Below are 22,216 nucleotides of genomic sequence, written 5' to 3' on the forward strand. Positions count from 1 at the left end.
ATAATAAAAATAGAAAGTCCAAAGAAAATAAACAGGATTTCTGGAATATTTCTGAACCGAGATGTCATACGACGTCGGAGGTACTGAGGCGTAAAGTCAGTTCCTTCCGAACGTGACTACCGTTAGCCTCCCACATCTCACACTCCCTCACATATTTTATATATTTTACATCGTTATAAGACAATAGTACAAATAAAATACTTAAATATAATAAGTTATGTAAAATTATCGGCCATTTTATATGTCAAAAGTCAATATTAAACTAACTGTATTTTTTTTAATCCTAATTATGCGAGTTTAGCAAGAACAAATTAATGATATGTGCAATTCTTGGTAAATTAACAAAAATACAATTTAAAACAAATTAATCTACAAATCTCCATAACGACACTTTCTTTTCTTTTGCTTTTTCTACTAAATACAAATATATTCCCCAGATTTAATTTTATTGATATTCTGTACTAAGAATCCATGCCGGCCGCCATTCGTTACTGGACTTCAAACACGTCATTGGTTTCAATTGAGCGGGCTCGTAGGCATCCCACCGCATTGTCCACGACTTGACAGTGCTCAAGGAAAAAGATTCCGTGAAGGCACTCTTTTGTGTGTTCGTTCAATTTGCCAAGTGATACCGTCTAGCAATGTACTGGGGGATTCGGTGCTGACAATTGTAGATCGATAGTAGTTTATATATATTACATACTAGCAGCCCGCCCGCGGCTTCGCCTGCGTGAACTACGTTATTATTAATTTCTGTCTCCATGAGTATTTACGTTATAAGTGACGTCCACGCAAAATTTGAGACTACTAGCATTTGTAGTAACGAAGTTTCATACAAACTTTCAACCCCAAAAACAACCCCTTAGAAGTCGAATATTGCAAATTCCCGTCTTAGCGAGCACCTACGTCCTATAAGTAACTCCTATGCAAAATTTGAGATTCCTAGCACATGTAGTTTCTGAGATTTCATGATGAGTGAGTGACCTTTCGATTTTATATATATAGACATATTACATAATAATATATAAGACTTTTATATATTACTTATATGGTTTATTATTTAACAATAAAAAATCTTTCTTAAAGAGCCCGTCGTGGCGTAGCGGCACAAGGGTGTGACTGTAACGCGACGGTTGTGGGTTCGATCCCTACTCGAGGAAGTGAAATATTTATTTAGGTTTATATTTCCATTTCTTCGCTCTGCTGTCAGGGCAAAGCGCGGCGTTGAGTTCTGCCACTCAACACTCAAAGCCTCCAGAATTCGGCAGAAAGTGGGGAACGGAGTGTATTAACACTAGGTTCCCTCTGCCTACTGTGCTGTGTGCGGGATACAGCGTGAAGTTGATTTGACTTTTAAAGTGTCTCCTTAAGGTAATTTTAGTCTTTATTTGTAATGATCGCAAAAATCACTTCAATGGACCAAAATACATCTCAGAGGATCTCAACAATTTAAGACGATAAATCTCTCGTTTTCTTATCATCAAATCCTGTGATCCGCTTATGCTGTGTATTTTGAGGGAATATAAAAATTTAAAATACAAAACCATTCCGCTGTTCGCGATGGATATTTATAAAATGGCGTACAAAAGAATTTTTTTGAAAACACACGGCACCATTTTCGCGTTGAGCATTATGTTTTGAATATCAAGCCATTACGTAAATAAGATATTTCAAAAGCCTTGTAAATACTTGAACAATATAATAAATATTACTTCCTTATAAACCTTGGAAGGTAAGGGAATCATTTATTTATTTAATAGTACAAATAATTGAAATCCTTTCAACCGTAACAATATTTATGTAATAATAATCCAAATTTTCCAATTTCGAATTTTAGTACATATTTATATATATGCTGAAGGCATAACTCGGCAGAAAGTGGGGAACGGAGTGTCTAGACACTAGGTACCCTCTGCCTACCCTGCTGTGTGCGGGATACAGCGTGAAGCTGATTTTTTTTCTGATATTATTAGTGATATATTGCGCTCGTCCGAGTTGAGTTCACGTGTACAGTCCGCGAGGGGGCACGCAGCCAGGCGTGCAGGGCGCCCGACCAGCCCTCTGTTTACCCGATTCACAATAACTCCATTGTATGACTAACTTTTCACATTGTAAGGGGTTATTGGTATGAAACTGAGAAATACTTAGCCTTTCGCCAGTATTTGTTTACTGCTTGTGCTCACCAAGTCATATATAAACTGAAATTCCAACAAAATATTTACATTTAATGTCAGCTTAAATGGAACTGAAAATATTTTATTACCTTCTAATTGTCTCGTCTTATTCATCTCTAAATTGAAACGTAATTTAAACAGGAGCAACTGCCATTCATCAGTCCTAAAACGGATTGGTGCCCTAACGCTAGTTACCTTTGCGTCACTCATCACCGCACCAGTAATTGAGACCGGTGCGAAAGGTCTCTGTCAGCCTTTATTAGCCCGCCAATATAATCTATTGGTTAGATTAACGTAGATCTCTTAGTGGGAACGTTCCAAGCGATTTGCGTAAATTGAACTATTGATTGGATTTCTTTAACAGCGGAGGCATCTTCATCTTGAAACTTAATGCGGAGTGATCGATAGCTTCTATTCGCAGAGTTAATTTAACTTATAATAAAATAATATATTATATATTACATATACTTTTTGTACTAAATTTCTCCTTTGTAAGATATATTCTTGAGATCTATGAAATTGCTCCATAAATTTCTTTTCTTAAAGAAACTATTTTCCGAAGTTGTCATAAAAGAGATGATTGATCAGTCCTTGAAGCAATTCAATGAATAAGAGATCTACTAATAATAACATTGTTGAAGTCCATTGTCCGATGGGTTGACCCAATTACCGTCGACAGACACCACATTGAAGCAAAATTGGTCGATCTGTCTACGGAAATTAAATTTTCTGAATACCTATTCACTCGACTTGGCAACGAAAGTGAAAGTGTAATGTTGCCATCCATATTTGAACTCTATCATGTATTCATCATATTAGAACAAAAGCAGGTAATGAAGCGATGCCAATTAATTCTATTAGTTTTAGAGGCTGTACGCTTCAAAATTTAGAAAATCATCTATGAACATTTCTAATGTTTCATTGGTATTCTATCATAGATAATAGTGACTTGAGTAATGTGTCATAGACAAGGCTGTCCAAAAAACAGTTCAGAAATATTAAAAATGGAAGTGTAACAAGGGTCAACGCAACTAGATCACAAATTGACATGGGATATATTTTGGTGAGTTTGCGATTGCTTTTCATTGAAAACGAAGGGATCACATTAAACTGGTGCAATAGATGGGGTAGATTTTCTCGATTCATTTGTTATTTCAGGATCGCGGAGTGATCAGTTCACAACTGGTAGGGACGTATTGTCGGCCCTCAGGCCATTGTGTTTTTTACGTTGACGCAGCGTTTTTCCGCGAAAACGTATCAAAGTCTTTGTGGGCTCGCCATCCTGGGAATATTGGACACGCTGTAAGATCTGTCCGTTCCTTTGTATTATGTATTATGTAAAGTATTTATTTTTTATTATTACATATTATTCTATACGTTAAAGTAGACATATGAAGACACCAGAGACTATTAATGAAAAAGCATATAAAAATAATAAAACGACTTTTATTTCCAATTATGTAGCGGGATACATTCTGGTGAGAGAAAAAATAAACTATTTTCTTACCGAGTTCCAATACCACAAAAGTCAATAGAAAAGTCAAAAAAAAGTCTTTTTGCAATAAAAAAATCTTATTTATGAAATCAAAGAAGCATCTTGTATCTATTACAAATTCAAATTATATTGAGCACAAAATATAATAATCAAGGGTATATTATTCAAATATCTTAAAATTTTAGACACGGAAGTTATAAAATGATTCACTAATTTCCGTTTCAACGTTACATTCGCATGATTTCCGACTAGAATATTTTATGGTAAATTTAAGAGCTTGTCGTCAATTAATTTAGTATTTCTCATTCTAAATCTTAATCTAATATTATATTATTTAGATATAACTGGTTACCTTAAATTGGGATCTCGAGAGAACCTAATGCAGTGACAACGAAACAAATTACGGACTTAGTATCCTTAATAAGGGGTACATACGACAGAAGACTATCATGTATGTTTCTTTTTTCATTCAGCTTCACCCTGTATCCTGCATGTATCAGGGTAGGCAGAGGTAGTGTTAAAACATTCCGCTTCCATCTTTACATTGTTCTGAAGACACTGAGTGTTGAGTGACACTTCCACTCGCTTTGCCTCGATACCAGAATGAGGAAATGAAAGGATCTATTAAATATTTCATTTCCTCGAGTGAGAATCGGAACCACAACCTGTCGCTTTTACAGTCACACACTTTACCTATATGCAATATACATATATACATACTAAGAAAGCAAATTGAGTATGGGCGTTTCTATTAACACTACACCAATAAACAATTTGATCAACACATCCAAACTGGATCAATAATAGGCCTCCAGCCAACCTGACCTGAGGCATTAATAACCAAGCTAGTTCTAAGTGCATGTGCAATTGTCCTGTTGGCGGAGATGGAGAATACAAACAACAATGCGGGACTAATCACACGGGACGGATGCCAGTAATTAAGAGCGCTGGACTCGTTTGAGGGTTGGCGGACGATGTATGAAGATGGTCTATATGAGAGTGTCTTTAGGCTAAGTGAATTTAGTATAGGTGTTAATTTTTTTTATTACCACCGTTTGAGGCCAATCGTGGCGGCGTGAAGTTCCGCGGCTTAAATTTGAAAGTCTTTAAAATTCGGCGGAAACTAGGGAACAGAAGTGTCTTAATGGAGAACGGAATGGAAGGTACTAAAATTTAAAGAATTATTCCACTGAAGTACGCAAAATCTAAAGCATGCATGAAATAACCATACATAATGAGAATTAAAGTAAATAAATATATTAAAGTTAAATTTTAACTAATCAGAATAAAAATATAAATAAAGAAAAAACATTCGTATACTTGCATGCCGACTGACACAGTGCTCATTATATCTACCCCACATCAAAAACTCAAGGGTCACTTCCCTTCCAGGTCAATATCTATACAAACATTTTTCGATATAACACCAAGCGGACGCGTACGTATAAAATAATTTAGTTTTTTTAGCTTCATGCTCTAGTCCACATATTATAGGATAGCTAGAGAGAATATGGGAAGCTAGTGTTAAGATGTTATATATATATGTTAAGATAATGGGAGTACCAATTTCCCACTTTCCACCGAATTCTGGAAAATGGAAATATTAAATATTTCATTTCTTCGAGTAGGAATTCAACCCACGACCTGTCGCTGCTCGAGCAGTAGCTCGTATGGTTCAAACTAAAAAATAATATTCATATAAAACCCTGAACAAAAGCAAAAATTTGATTATGGTTTGTAAACTCTGTTATCACAAAAAAAGGGTAAGACTTAAAGGGTACGTAATTATCGATTCTGGTCAAAGCCCATTCTTATGTTCCAGAACTTGTTCCCGCAAAGTTCTTCCGAAACTTTTTCAACTTATTTAGCCCATATTTTTGGGTTCTGACAAACAATGCCACAAATTATTTTCTTGGGGCATTATTCCTTAAACTTGTGTAAAACTCTATACAAATGTTTTATTAAATATCGTTTATTTTAGTAAAATAATGACATTTTAAATTTTAAACTTGTAAAAAAGTAACGTATAAAAACCACACTTTAAATAAAGATTGATAATTTATTTTTAACAAAAATTAACACCAATTTACAGCCCAAAAAATTGATCGAGAGAAAATATATCATTTTGTTATGTTTTAGATTATTATTAAATTTTGGTCTAAATGTCAACTTAGAAAGATTTCCTAAAAACCCCTAATAAAACGACTTAGGATTTAATCCAAAAGCCGACGAGAGCAAAATCAAACAATACCACGACCAAACCAACCAACCAGCTCACAAATCGATCGAGCTAATATCAGATTGATGGATAGCACAGTAGGCTGCAAAATGGGCCGCCATCAAGGCAAAAGTTTCGAGAACGCTGCAAAATCCTAGTTCAGTCATCAGTAAAAATATTAGAGCGAAAGAAATGAGCGAACGAGCGAGCTCCTAGTTTTATTAAACGTTTTTCCATCGCCCCCATCATGTGCCAAACAGCTGCCGCGTAGGTTTTTTACCGTCAACTCTGACCCCACACTCCACGATCGTTCATGTGGGAATCGGTTTTTGTGTGTAACTTCTGGAGGAATTTAAAACTTAATGGCTGGGCCGTACGACCTTCATTTGTCTGATGGGGTCCTAAGTGGGTGCTGCAATGTTTGTAGATTAATTTGTCGTTTTTTAATTACACGTATTTTTTTTAGTTTTTGATGCAATTGTATAATTACTATTGCATTTTCGAAATGCGGTTTTCAGATGAGAATTTGCATGGACAGTACGAAATGTATTATAAATAGGAATATGCCATCTGACAGTATACGAAGATTGTAACATCGATTTTCGCTTAACGTAATGCTAATAAATAAATTATTTTTAAATTATAAGAATAATACACTCATTGGCTGTAAGATAGACGGAATGTGGAGAACAGAGTGATTTATCAATAACAACACACTTATTTGAGATATGTTTTACGTAAACACCTCGTATAACAAAACTCAGATGCAAATATAAATGTGCAACCTATAGGGACACCATAAATAGAACTTAACTCCCGCTGCGCTGACACAATGATCATTTTTACAACGTTAATAAACATATAGTTTCAGTAGTATGAATTTTAATAAAATCTAATATAGCCAGTAATCTAATATACGCAATTCTTACAGAATTCGGCAGAAAGTGGAAAAGAAGTGTCTTAATAGGATCCGAGAGTTTTAAAACTAGGTTCCCAGATTCCCTCTGCCTACCCCCCTATATGCGAAATACAGCATAAAGCGAATAATATAACCAGCAAGTACCCAATGTAATACAGAACTAAAGCTTTTACAAAAGTAGAGCTTAATAAACTCTCCGTCCTAGTTATGTATCTTTATCTGGTAGTAATAAAACCGTGTGATATTAAAGGAATTCATCATAGCTGGAATGGTTATTATCGTGTGGCGGCCGGAGTAAGGAACCCCAGGGAGGTCGTAACCGTTCCAAGGCAATTACGTATGACATGTCATAAAATGCCACATTTGTAAATGCGGTTGTACAATAAAGCTGATGAAAACACCAAATTTGAATATATTTATGTAATTTTGGTATTTCTATAATCAATCTTGTTTACGCAAAGTATATTCGTATCAATAAAAGTCAATATTCATTTACCAAAAAATAAATATTTACGTATTTGTAATAGGCACAGGAAATCACAGATAATATTGAAATGGAATCACAAAAAACAATAGCACATAAATCAAACATCCGGCCCCATCTTGGTTAAAACGAGACAACACCACGTTCCTATCCCATTTGATTCTTGAACTTACATAGCAACGGTATCACATCTAAAACTTATCAGAACTCCGAACTAATCCAATGTCAGTAAGGAAGTAAGTAAGCGTAAGTCGAGTTTGCGACAGGAAACCAGCCTCGAAGTTCCACATCGATAGCTGCAAGGTAAATATTGTATTGACTATTTAAGAGGGCAAGTAGATATGGTTATGATATTTGTGGGGAGTAACGTGGAAGTTGAGGCCAGTCGTGGCACATGGTGACTGTAAAAGCGATAGGTTGTGGTTCGATTCCCACTCGAAGGAATGAAATATATTGTATGGCGAAAAGTGGGGAACGGTAGTGTATGCTATTGTTCGGCTTGAAATTTCCAATTTTGATATAGATTTTTATGTATCAGTATACAATATTTTTTCTTAACAAAATAATCATAATTATACATACTTAAGGACAAGGCAAACGAGCGTTCGGGTCACCTGATGGTGATCACCGCCACCCACGACCCCGTGCAACACCAGAGGAGCTACAGGTGCGTTGCCGGCCTTTGAGTTGAGGGTTTTTAAGGAAGCGTTTAGTAGCATACAACAAAAACTCTCAAATCTACCAATTAAATAAAAAAAACTATAAATATATCAGCTTGTAAAAATAATATAGTAAGTAATACAAAAAAAACAACTCATATTTTAAAATGTAAATATGGAAAAGAGGAACGACTGCAAAATATTACATATTATGCTGACGCTACATATTTATGACGTCGCTTTTTAGACGACAAGCCGGCAGCAGTGGCCAAACAGTCTGCGCGCTAAGGTGTGCTCTCAAAGAAACCACGTCTTTTATACCTTTAAGAGCAAATACTACGGTTCCAGTAAAAAATTTAAGCTTGGAATATAGGAACGTGAGATTTCCTTATGCTACATACTATTTTATGTACAAAATGTTTTAAAACGACAAAATAAATAGTGTTAAGGAATGGTAGGAAATAGAATTAAGTGATAGAACAGACATTTTCTTCACTAAGCTATTCTTAGAAATATCGTAAAAGTATCTTAACAATAGACTATTTCTACATAATGTCTGCAGGTATTCTTAAAATTTACAATATTCAAATACCTACTAATTTTACATTTTTTTTAGTTTCACGTTACAATTTGCAAAACCTGGGAATCTACTGCTAAGACATTCTGTTCTCATTAAGACACCGAATTCTGAAACCATTGATTGCTGAGTGGGTGAACTCAAGGCCGAAACCTTAATTTTCCTTTTTGATATAGTACACACCTATTTACGTATAAATCTTGCCTAATCTTATTAATATAATTGAAAGCAGAAATTTAATGTATTGAATTAATTGAACAGTATTGAACAGTCAAATATCAAATAAGATTTCATTTAATTACTATACAGAATTTCTGATTCTAATATAATGTTAAAGGCATTTCGGAAAAGGAGGAAAAATCTAAATTATATTTTTGATGGGGATTGAATTCACTGTAATCTTCAGCTTGGAAAGTCATACTATGTTTTTAATTTATAAATTATTAAAATCTTGTTAAAATATTATAAGGTAAGTTATGTTTGGTTGTTATTTTAGACCTGTTATGGTGTAATTAGAAAGTGCCAGGATACGCGATGGTTATAGATTGTAGGTCCACTCAGGTGAAACTTTTAATTTCAGAATATTTACCGTTCCTTTATTTGGTGTAGATCGGCATTTCATTGTGTTTAAAACTGTGAATCTATGAAAAGAGTGTCTCTTCACTTAACCTGTCTCTACTTATAAGACAAAAACTTAAAATATAACAATATTTACATTCCTATAGTAAAACTACATTACTAATAGTTTTAGAGTTCCGCCACTCAATACGCAAAACCTCGAGAAATTGGCGAAAAATGAGCAATGGCCTTAACGGAAAGGAAGTTTCTTAGTATTAGGTTCCCAGGTTCCCTCTACCTTCCCTGCTCTGTACGGGATATAGCTTGAAGTTAGCAGTAAAACTGTCTTAATCCCAAGTTATTTCAGTTATAGCCGTAGCCGCAATCTAATTTTGGACCAATCAATAATGATCGATCGACATTGCTATGTATAACGTAACCATTTCCGGCGCGAAGTAACTTTAAAAATATTACATTTATTATTATCTACATTCTTTGGTAAACACAATCGAATGAATGGTATAGGAATATCTAACATATGTCCAAAGTCGATTGTCATTTATTAATAGTACACATTTTAGAGTTTAGGCAAGAAATGGAAACATAAATTTAAATAAAAATTTCATCTCGAACGAGGATTGAAGCCACAACCTGGCCTTTTTTGACTAAAATACCAACCTAAAAGCCAAACATATGACAATTACGTCCCACTATAGCATAAAACAACAAAATTATGCAAAAAATATCGTACTATCTTTTAAGTATAACAAATAGTAACTTATGTAAACATATATGACAGTACTCGAGCACATTACGAGTATAACACCACGAAAAGTAATAAAGATTTGTTGTCTCCACTACAATGGCAATACAAGTACTATTAACTTAAATATAATTCACTATAAACGCTGTTTATAACATATGGGAGCTTAATAAACGTATAAAACTGACTTCTTACTCCGCAAATACCAATTTTATAGCCTAATTCTTTTTGGTATCTGTCATGGCGTATGACGTTTTTAGTTTGGTAGTTTTAAAATTAATCAAATCAGCTTCACGCTGTATCCCGCACACAGCAGGGTAGGCAGAGGGAACCTAGTGTTAGGACACTCCGATCCCCACTTTCCATCGAATTCTGGAGGCATTGCGTGTTGACGTTACGTGTTCTTTGCCTCGACACCAGAGCGAAGATATGAAAATATAAATGTAAATAAATATTTTATTTCCTCAAGTGGGGATCGAACCCACAAACGTCGCGTTACAGTCACACCCTTGTCCCGCTGCGTCACGACGTACTCTAGTAGTTTTAACCCAAAGTTATTTAGGATTAGGTAAAACGGAAGCACAATGTTAATGGCGTACTTTATATGGACATTGTATATTTTAAATTCTAGTTAAGTTTTTATTTAAAAATATTTATGTTTAGAAATGCTGTTTTAAAATGTGTTTTCTGTTTACATATTAAATTTTGTATTTTTTTGAATTACATTAGATTACTTCACTGTATTACTGTGAGGTGATTGGACAGCGTCTGACTGTAAACTCGTTGGTTGTGGATTCGATTCCCAATACGATTATTAGGGCTTTTTTGTTTCACATTCAGACGGAAAGAAGTGAACGGAGATTCTTAACACAAGGTTCTTCGACCCTGTTATATACAGGACAAATCGTGAAGTTAAAAACGAGAATTAAATTTATATAAAAAAAAAATACAAATTCTAAATATATACCAATACTGCATTAAAACAAATAAATCGAAATTCCCATACCACCGAAATACAATAAAAGCAATTGTTAAATTCGAAACTGTTGCATACTTTATCATTTAACGACGCGGTCATCGAACCCGAGTCAAGTTCAAGAGTAGAAAGGGACGCCGTACCATGTTTATTTTTAGGGCACTAAACACGCTTAACTCTTACACATGCTGGAATGTTTCCTGTTATTTTATTAGCAAAGCCAATGACCATCTTAGTGCAAAATGTTCTAGAAATACTAAATAAGTAGGCACTTCTAAGACCAAAGGTTTATAGTCAGACGTTAACAGATGGTCCAACATATGGTAAGACATAAACTAAACATGTCTCTTTGGGAAGACGTGGTCTGCTTATTGGTACTAAAGAACTTTTATCCATTGAATCGTAAATAAAAGACGATAAGATATCTGCATATTATTTAAATAATATACTTTAAAATACACTTCCAAAGATATATTCGAGTTTAACTTTCAAAAGGAACTGCAAGTTTTTTAAGTCTTCCCACTGTATACGTAAGCTAAGTTATGAGTGATGAAACTTAACTAAAAAGTTTCAGTTTTTACGAATTTCTTGCTATTTGTGGAATAAGCAGAAAGAATTTAGTGTTCAATTTCTCCTTTTTTTACTCAAACAAACAATGTATGCTAATTGGCGGAACCAAAACCGTACTATACATAACTAAATACAATTATTACTTATCTATCTTCTATCTATATATATAAAATCGAAAGGTCACTCACTCATCACGAAATCTCAGAAACTACATGTGCTAGGAATCTCAAATTTTGCATAGGAGTTATTTATAGGACGTAGGTGCTTGCTAAGACGGGAATTTGCAATATTCGACTTCTAAGAAGTTGTTTTTGGGGTTGAAAGTTTGTATGAATTTTCGTTACTACAAATGCTAGGAGTATCAAATTTTGCATGGACGTCACTTATAGGACGTAGGTGCTCATGGAGACAGAAATTAATAATAACGTAGTTTACGCAGGCGAAGCCGCGGGCGGGCCGCTAGTATATATATATATAAAATCGAAAGGTCACTCACTCATCACGAAATCTCAGAAACTACAAGTGCTAGGAATCTCAAATTTTGCATAGGAGTTACTTATAGGACGTAGGTGCATGCTAAGACGGGAATTTGCAATATTCGACTCCTAAGGGGATGAAATAGGGCTTGAAAGTTTGTATGAAACTTCGGTACTACAAATGCTAGGAGTCTCAAATTTTGCATGGACGTCACTTATAGGACGTAGGTGAAGCCACGGGCGGGCCGCTAGTTTATTTATATAAACATTTTATAACATTATTATAACTTACTAAATAAACCTTTAAAAATATTTACACACAGACATTTAAAATAACAATTATAAAAAAAACATAATCCACATCCACAGTACTTAGAGATGAACGACATTTGCAAAATAAACATAATAATTTATAGAGAAATGCTATTCAATTGAACGCGCAATAGACCCCGCTCAGTCATTGTTAGCGCACATTGTGCGACCACCTGCCTCATTAATAGAACCAATCGTCGTCCACAAAGACCTCTCACAAACTTACTCAGATTTTATAAAGTTGACAGACTCAGCTGCTGCTGCTGCTGCTGCTGTTACTTATAGAGTCGGCATATTTAAGGGAAATACTAAAAATAATTGCTTTTTTTTCAGATTCACGCTACATCCCGCATATAGCGTGATAGGGGAGCCTAGTGCTAAGTGCCATTACTCACTTGCCGCCGAATTTTGGAAGCATTGGAATTAGATTTTTGGATTGGAAATTCAACACCGTGCTTCTACCTCGACACCAGAGCGAAAATGAAAATATTAAATATTTCATTTTGTCGACTGGGAATCGAACCCACACCCTTGTCTTTATAATAAACAGCTATATTAACAGTATAAAACGAAATGTAAATAGATAATAATAACTAACCAAAATGTACGATAAACTGTTTTCACAAATGCAACTGTAACTAGCTCGCCGCAAAACTTTTATGAATACATTGTGCATCAAATTACATTTTAAACTATGAGGGAAATTCGTTGCGGTTAAATCTAAATTGCTAGTATTATACAAACAATAAAATAAATCGCACAGCCAAAGTCTCATGCCACCTGGCCTTAAAAGTGAAGTGAAGTGGTGTTCAGGGAGGTCTCGGTAAAGTGGTTGCGAGGTGCATTACACTTGTATAGCAGCACCTCGTGATGCTGACTGGCCCATTTCTTACGACCCATTGACTCTTTCCTATTCATCGGTGCATTCCCAAATGAGAGGGTTTTGTCGTTAAGTGTGTCAGTACGTTAAGTGTGAACTTACTGAAATATATACCTTGTGGTTTATATAAATTTTCCTTATAAAAAGGAGGTGGAATTTAAAAAAATGTGAAATCGTTTAAAAATTTTGATGTAGTGTTCGGATTGTTTTGTTATTCCTTTGAAAGTGAAATAAGCATGACTTCTAATCCAGTTGGCTAAAATCTATTCATTTCATAATTTAGAAAATTTATACCAATGAAGGAATTACTACCATTGGTTGTAATACTATCATTAATATTCAAAAACAAGAACCTATTCAAAACAATTTAAAATTTAATCATCATTTTGATGGCAGAAAGATGGATTACCTTTGCAAATTGTTCTATTCAACTATAATATTTTACTTTGCACAATGGGGGAACGTTACAGCGAAGTTGCCACAAACGACGTCCCAACGTTACAACCCCGCATCGGGCTTATTACGAGCTTCCTTTTAATCCGGATTTAAAAACTGCATCACAATGGGCTAGACACACTCGTAGCCGTCTCACAAAAAAGTCTTCCTTTGCCTCCCGTAGAGTATTACAACAAATATTTTCATTACAGATCCAATATTTGCGTTGTCTTCAACAAGGGATGTATAACAACGTTATTTATCAACCGTCCTAACGTAACTGCCCCTTTTCTCTAGTTTAAATACAAGCTATCGTGAGGCACAATCGATCCCATGCCATTATATTTCTATTTGGAACGAAAAGCAATATCATTCAAAACTGTTAACAGAATACGTTCTCTACATACGACCAATCTTGATAATATAACATTTGAAAACGTTATGAAAGTTCTTGTGAAAACGCACAAAGGAGATGCAGTGATGTAATGTGACGTCATACTTCACATATATCAATTTTGTATTATTTACACAGTTCAAGCTTCAAGCAGCAGCAGTTCAAGCAATTACTACAAGATAATTTAAATTAGACATAACTCCGGACGTAGCAAATCGATGCGGGATCAGTTATCTGATCTGGTTGATATAATAAAACAAAAGACAGACACACTCAGCTCAGAGAAGACGATATATTATAGCACCGCCATAAAGTTGTCCCTCTCCCGCGAGGCGGCGCCATGCTGCCCCCCCTCCACAGGACGCACGCACGTGCGTGTCGTGCATGCCGCAGCCGAGTCATTCAAGAGCTCGTGTACTTTCTAACTATACTTTTAAGTATAGTTGAGGTTAGTATCTATTGTTTAAATTACTTTTACTATTTCAACTTAATCTCAATTACTTTATATAGAAAAAGATAAATAAATGAAAGTTTTTAATATAATTAATAAGAAAAAACCTAATATCGCCGTTAACGTATTAATTAAATGTCAACTAATGATTGTAATTATACAAAAACTTAAAAGTACTTAGTTCTTCTACACACTTATAAACATAACGATATAAGAACTTCCAATAAGCTTCTTATCAACTTCTAACGGAATGTTTTAATAAATTGCTCACAAATGTCCAATCATAAACAACCTAGAGTCCCAGCGGTATTATGCACCCTAACCACAAACAGTACCCCTGGGTATTGGTTCCTGACGAATGACCCAATAAATACCCATAAGGCAAAACGTGACACGTACAAAACATTCCAGGATATAAAAGCATTATCCTTTTAAGTAATTTATTTCTGCCTCAGGTAGTAAGTGAACGGTTATTTTATGGGCCCACTTAAATGTTCTATAATCCTAGCTGTTAAAGCATAAAAGAGGGTGTTCGAAACCATAATGCAACATCATAAACTGTTTGAAATTGAACCTTCCGCAACGGCACCTGTTCAAACCTGGACTCAGTCAGTCAATAAAACTTGTTTTAGAATCATGTTTATAATTTTTTAAATCCATAATACTAGTTGGATTACGTTTTCTTTGTTAATAAATGGACGCTTTTATAATCTCGATATCAAATTTTATATTAATTAATGAAAGATATCAAGAACAAATTATTCGGAAATTCCTCGTTGAGATTTCTTTAATAAAAATTAAATAACTATGGGGAAAAGAAGTACGTTGTGACTAACCTATAGCATTCTTGCTCCCTAATGAGTCATACGGAACGAGAGAAATTTTGCTCAGCATCCAGTATGAGGTCGATAGTTGTCGCCCAACCCACACAAGTAAAACCGGTCGGAACAATAAATGATTAGATGCACTTTACAAAATATCAGATTTTGTATTGCATTTGAATTTCGTTACACTTCCATTCCTTTGTGGAACTTTGAGACAATTTATTACATTTTGTATATATTGAACGTGCATCGCGATTCAAGTTTCACAATTTGTACAAAAACAAAGAAAAATCTACTTCACCCTGTACACAGCAGCAGAGGGGACCCAGTGCTAAGACATTCCGTTCTTCACTTTCTGCCGAATTCTAAAGGCATTGCGTGTTGAGTGGCAGCCGCGCTGCGCTTTGCCTCAACACCAGTGCGAAGAAATGGAAATATAAATTTAAATAAATATTTGATCTCCTCGAGTCCCACACAGACTGGTTGTGGGATCGAACCCACAACCAGTCGGTGCCTCTGCACCACGAGTGCCCTTTATATTATTTTTTTTATTTTATAAACAATTTACTCAAATCGAACCAAATCCCCTGGTGGTATACTTCGTGAATAATAACTATATCAGTTGTCGACGGGCGCAAAGTGCAGCAACATTACCCGCAAATTAGGTTAGTTAGATTGCAACCGCTATCTCCTAAGCCGTGGCCGTAATAATATTATACACTTATTATCTAGACGAGTTCACTAGTCGAAGTCTAGAAACCGCGATGTCAGCTCATAAATAATAAACATAATAAAGATAGTTTATAAAGAAACATCTTATATAATCATCAATTAATCTTTGTACAATAACTAAAATTAGAAATCTCTCTCTCTCTCTCTCTCTCTAACATAAGGCTAAAATATAATGAAGTTCAATTATATTTAACAAAAATTATATTACTGTTTAAATTATTAAAATGTAATTCTAGTATAGCTTAAGTATACATACTATGTAATAATTTATAACTTAGTATTCATATAAGCAAAATCCATATAGAACGTTTAAGGCAGCTTGTGAATTTTTAAATATTAATTAATTTCCACACACTTCTAAAACTATGGCGCTACATTATTCATCAAGAATATCATTATTAATAGCGGCTTATACTTCAACATTAACATATGAGTCAACTAAAACCTAACAGTTGAATTTATTATAATACTAGCAGACACACACGGCTTCGCCCGCTTCCACTTATTGTTATATTTTAAATAAATTGTAGCCTATGTGTTATTCTGATATATAAGCTATATAACTGTAAAGTTTCACCAAAATCCGTTCAATAGGTTTTGCTTGAAAGTAGAACAAACTTTCACATCTATAATATTAAGTAAGATTAGAAGAGTTATGAATTGTTTATTAAGGTCAAACGTCAAGCAAATACGCATAATATTGTAATAATATTCGATATAAATAACCCCAAAAAAATCCAGAAATGTTTGTATAAAAACAAATAATATGTATGGAAATAACGATGTAATAAAGGGAAGCTTTATATCTCGGATTTCCATATAGACCTTTGATCGCGCCTATATTAAACCACATTATGCGGTCAGCGCGAGCCCTCTGGTTCGAATTGGTAGATCACATTACGAGTGAGGTGTTGACACGGACACTGCGAGTGTCCGAACATCAAATAGAAACTATATTGGAGTAATTACCATACTTGATCATCTCTGCTTACTTCATTTCGTCATATTGACTTTCAATTGCAATTAATTTAACAAATTAAATCGTAATTGTCACTATTAACTTGAATGAAATTGTGTGGAAATTAAATTTAAATGCATAAATACTGTTTGAATATCTAAATGTTAGATATTATTTTTTAAAATTTGATATAGATGCATTAATATTTCATAGCAACGGCAAACAATGCAACTCCGGATACAATGGACGGATATGCGTCCGACAATATCGTCTAGACCTATAACGTCAGTGATTCCAATTGAGAGTTCTTTAATTGACATCAACAGATTACTTCTTTGGTAAGTGGTCTGCAATGAATATACGATTGTGATGACGAAGCTTAGTTATTTCATTATTGACCTCTCACCCTTTTCAAGGACATTAAATGTTTGAAATAAAATACTTTGAAAATACAGTTAAAAGGTGAATAATATGTGCAAAGATATCATAAATCGTTATCCCGAAAGGAAATAGACATGAAATATTTCTTTATTTTTATGTTATAAGAGTTAAACGATCTTCATGCTATTTAATGAAATCAAATCATTATTTAATTCCAAAGACCAAGAGAGAAACGATCGAAACGCCCACCAACACTGAGGTTAGATAAAGTTCCATCCACTACGTTAAACACCGCATTGGTAATCCGGGCGTAACATGGCAAAACACAGAACAAACTGCTTCGCTTTGTGCACTAATGAGAGCCACGTGGCTGTCCCCCGCAATGCAGACTGCACAATAAAACAATAGCTTCATAGTTGTGCAGTCCTTTATTCTAGTAGGATAGACTATCGCGTCACTCTACTCTGGTGTGCCGCTAGGCGGTATTTTACCGTCATTATTGTTTATATTTTACGATTAGCAATCGATAAAGTTATCTTAAAATTAAATATTGGTAATAAAATATCTGTTTTATTATTTATTTTACGGTATGAATACAAATAATTTAGTTTTTCATTTTTATATTTCGACTCTACGTACTCGAGCTTTTAAAGTTTTTGTGGAAACGTAATTTAATGTCATTAAAATAATGTAGAAAAATACATGAAGCACTCACATTATATATATAAATTGACTCTATTATGTTGAGAGTATCATAACAATCGATAACCTAAAAAGCTCAACTTGGTGAACTTTATCAAAATAAAACGGAAATAAGAATTTCGTGAACGACGAAATAAGATAAATAAATTATGTCTTATAAGAATCTTAGACAACACTTGTAAGTGATCCAAATATCGTTTTGTTTTTTTAACAATGATAGAATCCTGGCAACTTATTTTGTATTTATTTCACGTTATAAAAACAAAACTTGAAATTCATCGACATAAACACCTCCAACTAGAACAGCTCACTCATCTCAATGTGATCAAACAAAACAAAATAAACAACCTTTTCTAAATGCAAGCTAGTGTTGTGTCAGGCATAACCTCGTTATCATCTGACAGCGTGTCACCGTCATACTAACCTAATTGCGCGAAGACCTTGGGCCTCACGTTCTCCTGCCAAGCGGCTGCGGCGGCGGCGAGGAGGGCCGCGAAGAGGGCACAGCGGAGCACGATCATCGCACTATTCACAAGTCATCACTTGGGGCACTCGCGGCGGTGGTACGGGCGGGGCGCGCGGCTGCCGGCGGCGGACTGACGGCGGAGGCAGGGGCTCGGGGCGCGCCTGCGCTGCCGGCGCCCCGCGGTCTCGCATGCGTCGGGCTGCGGACCAGCACGTGACGCAGCCCCCCAACGCACCCTCGCCCCTGGCGCGACCCTGTTGGAGTAATCGTGTTAAAGAAACGCATGTATTAATGAATGCTAAACCTGCAATTATAGCGGAGATATAAGAAAGTAGAGTACAGAGCCCGCCTGCAAAGTTTTTTTTGAGGGTAAATCAGAAATTAATTAATAGCTTAGTAGGTAGTGATTATTATTGGGGCAAGAAGTGTGGAACTCTCAAAAGTTCATCTTTTAACATTAATTATTTGAATAAATTTATTAGCTTTATTAAAAAAAAACTTTAATAACTTAACTAACTGTATATTAAATATTTTGTTGTAAATTATCAAAATCATGCAAAAACTTTATGAAAACTATAACTTAAAGCTAACACGGTCAAAGACAAATCTAAAGTAAACATTTAATCATGTTACATCATAATGAAGCTCTAACGGTATTATAATAGCATAGTGAACTATTATAATTACTATAATCTTATCAATAATGAATTTATAAGGATGCATGTCACTAGCAACGGTCATTAAGTAGAGATTAGTCACTACAAGCGTATAAAATATTAAAAATAAATATATTTTTTTTTTCTATTTCAATACATTTTACCCGCAATTCTCCACAAACATTATTTATACAAACGGCAAAGGGATAAAAAAAATACTTTTTCTAATTACTCACTTTGTAAAATTAATCAATCGTTGCTAAATAAATGCGCAACGAAAGCGATAGCATAGCGTACAAAAATATAATTTATTAACACAAAGTTCTAACTCCCGCGGTACGCAAAGAGGAGTGGAACTTTATCGAAATAAAAACTTTGTACAGCAGTAGTAGGGGTCCTTTGGTAGAATTATCATTATTATTAATATGGTGAAGTTGTTCAAAGGAGGAACTATGGTGGTACGACCCGTTGCTAGTACCATGGAGTTGCATTATAATAGAGCCGTGTGAAAATCAATAAAATAAACATTTATTGTAGTATGAGATGCCCTCTGAGACTATAGGTTAGTGGGAATTAGCCCTATCTAATAAACTTAAAGTATAATTACATGCAATTAAAAACAAATAATTAATTTTAAAAAGAATATTTTAATAACAATTTAAAAGTAAGTAAGAAAATGCATAAATTAAATATAATGCATAAATTAAATTAAAACTCAAAGTTATAGCAAAATCTAAATAAAAAACTCGCAAAATTAAAATTCCCTCGATCAGTATTCAAGTTTAAAGTTTCCAGAGGAATCAGTTCTTTCACGTTTTACCTTCACTAGAAAGCTAATAGGCCAATAAAAAGTTAAGAAAATCTTCGTCTAACAGAAATTTAATCAATTTTTTTTAGTCTTACGATACCCGACGTTTAGTTACGAGAAAAGTGTAAAATAAATTGTAATTGATATTATATATTTTCATATTTTGCTGAAGTTTTAATATGGTATTATATATTAAACTAGTGGACCCGGACGCGGCTACGCCTGCTTGAACTATAAGAATATTTTCGCGTCGGTCATACTCATACTATGCCGCCCGTAGGCTAGGTCATTTCGAATCAGTGACATCTTCTTAATTATTTATTAGAATGTTATACAGTAAATTATAATTTCAATCTACATAAAATGCTAAAAGTGACTATTATATTTATTTTCATAAGGATGAATATCAAAATGTCGCGGTAACGGTTGCGTAGCGACGCGACGGTTGTTATTAACATGGCAGAATAAATTGCATGTCAAATTAGAAAGTACTTTAAAATATATTAGTACATATGTGTAAAGTAATATTATATAGCCTATAGCACTTCTGAAGAATGCAGCTTTCATACATTCCGGTTTATTATATTAGTATAGACTAGTAGACCCGAACGCGGCTACGCCCGCTTGAATTAGCCTTTATTTAAGTTGAAATGTTATTCTTATGTGAGACCATTGGCGCAGGGGCACTGGCGTATGACTGTAAACGATAGGTTAGTTTGTGGGTTCGATTCCCACTGTAGGAAAAGAAATATTTTCTATTTTCATTTCCTCACTGTGATACCAAGGCAAAAAAAGACCTCCAGAATAAGGTGGAAAGTGGGGGACAGTGTGTAATAACAGTAAACCTGAGAAAAAAAATGTTATTCTTCGTGAAGTTTTAGATTCTCCAAGCTGCAGTTTTCTATTTTAATAATTTAAGTTCGCTCCAAACGTATCTCAAAGTACAATTAACTTGGAACCTGAATTATCCGAAGAAAGTGTAGATGGAAGTGGAGCTCTACTTCTGGCAAAGAAACAAACTTGGTAATTTTATGCCTTATTTTAAATTTCATACATATTTCGCGAGTGAGTGTTCTCGCAAAGGCTTAGGCAAAGCGTCTTAGTATCATTGTATAATTTACATTTGTGCACCTAGAAAGGTATAGCTAGGTTTTTAAGCAACTCTTGCTTGAGTACCTTCTTAAGTACGCTAAGTAGAACAGTGCTTACTTAGATTTATAAACAAATTTCCACTTGAATATTATATTGTTAGGAACTAAATTCTCTAACGGTTATTCGACCTTCTTTGTCGATCGATGTCTTCTACATCTTCAGCTTCATAAAAAACAACGAGATCTTTGAAAGATTTTAGGGAGAGCTTAGAAAGAACTTAAAGAGATGTTATAGTAGCTAATTGTTGTGTCAGAAGTGGGATAGGACATGTACGTGCACCAATTTCCTATTTTTCTTATTAAGTTTTACTTTGACAACTTAAATCTAACAATTCTTTTTAAATTATATTCCAAAGTTCATCCATCGCCCAGGAAGGTCGAACAACCGTTAATACATTTGATACCTAACAATATTATACACATCTTTCATACAATCTATATATATAAAAGGACTTGTCCTCACTGACTGAGGTAAGACGCGCGCACAGCCGTAACCGCTGTGCGTAGAAACATGAAATTTGGACAAATGTTTACTTTCGTAATCTGGACATCCACTAAGAAGGAATTTTGAAAAATTATAACTCTAAAGGGGTGAAATAGAGATAGACAAAGGAATTGAACACGTGTTTCATGGTTTATTAAAATTCCGCTAGTTGAATATATTTCTAAACATAAACTCCCTATTTAAACATTATAAACTTTTAAACTTCTCAGGTTTTTTAACTAGAATAGACAGACAATACCGTAGTTTCTAGCAATTGACGAGACATATTAATTGAGGGTATAAATTATAAATAACAAGCTTGCTGCCCCTAATATAGTTAGTACACGTTCCCCTCGCGTGCATTCAGTTAAATAGATTGTGAAAGTTATACTTTGAATACAAATCTTAATTTCGAAAGTAAACCAAAAAAGGAATTACATAAATGAGCTTTTTTATATGTAATCAGTACCTTTAGCTGGCTGCTCATGCGTGATACCAGAAATGTGTTGCAATCTTTTAAATTAAAACATGAATACTAGGGGAACCGATACTATTTGTTATTGCTTTGTGCTGGAAAAAAATATATAGAGAATTGGGAAAATTGAGATATCATAATAGTTAAATATAATATGAAAATTTTCATTAAAAACTGAGGCCAGTCTGGCGCAGGGACACAAGCATGTGACTGTAAACGCGAAATATTTAATTATTTT

General features: G+C 34.4%; 1 protein-coding gene across 4 annotated transcripts in view; it reads right to left on the reverse strand.

Moving 5' to 3' along the window:
• Positions 1-22,216, reverse strand: part of Sema1a (semaphorin 1a) — a 331,748-nt gene that overhangs the window by 283,831 nt on the left and 25,701 nt on the right. For all 4 annotated transcript variants that reach the window (XM_085197182.1, XM_085197180.1, XM_085197181.1 and 1 more), the window contains exon 2: positions 18,363-18,658. In XM_085197182.1, the coding sequence (XP_085053308.1) occupies positions 18,363-18,459 (97 nt within the window). In that variant the 5' untranslated portion in view covers positions 18,460-18,658. The remainder of the gene's footprint in view (positions 1-18,362; positions 18,659-22,216) is intronic.

The sequence above is a fragment of the Heliconius melpomene genome, chromosome 14, assembly GCF_056956725.1.
Source record: "Heliconius melpomene rosina isolate 202511_hmr_F chromosome 14, ASM5695672v1, whole genome shotgun sequence".
NCBI classification, from domain to species: domain Eukaryota; kingdom Metazoa; phylum Arthropoda; class Insecta; order Lepidoptera; family Nymphalidae; genus Heliconius; species Heliconius melpomene.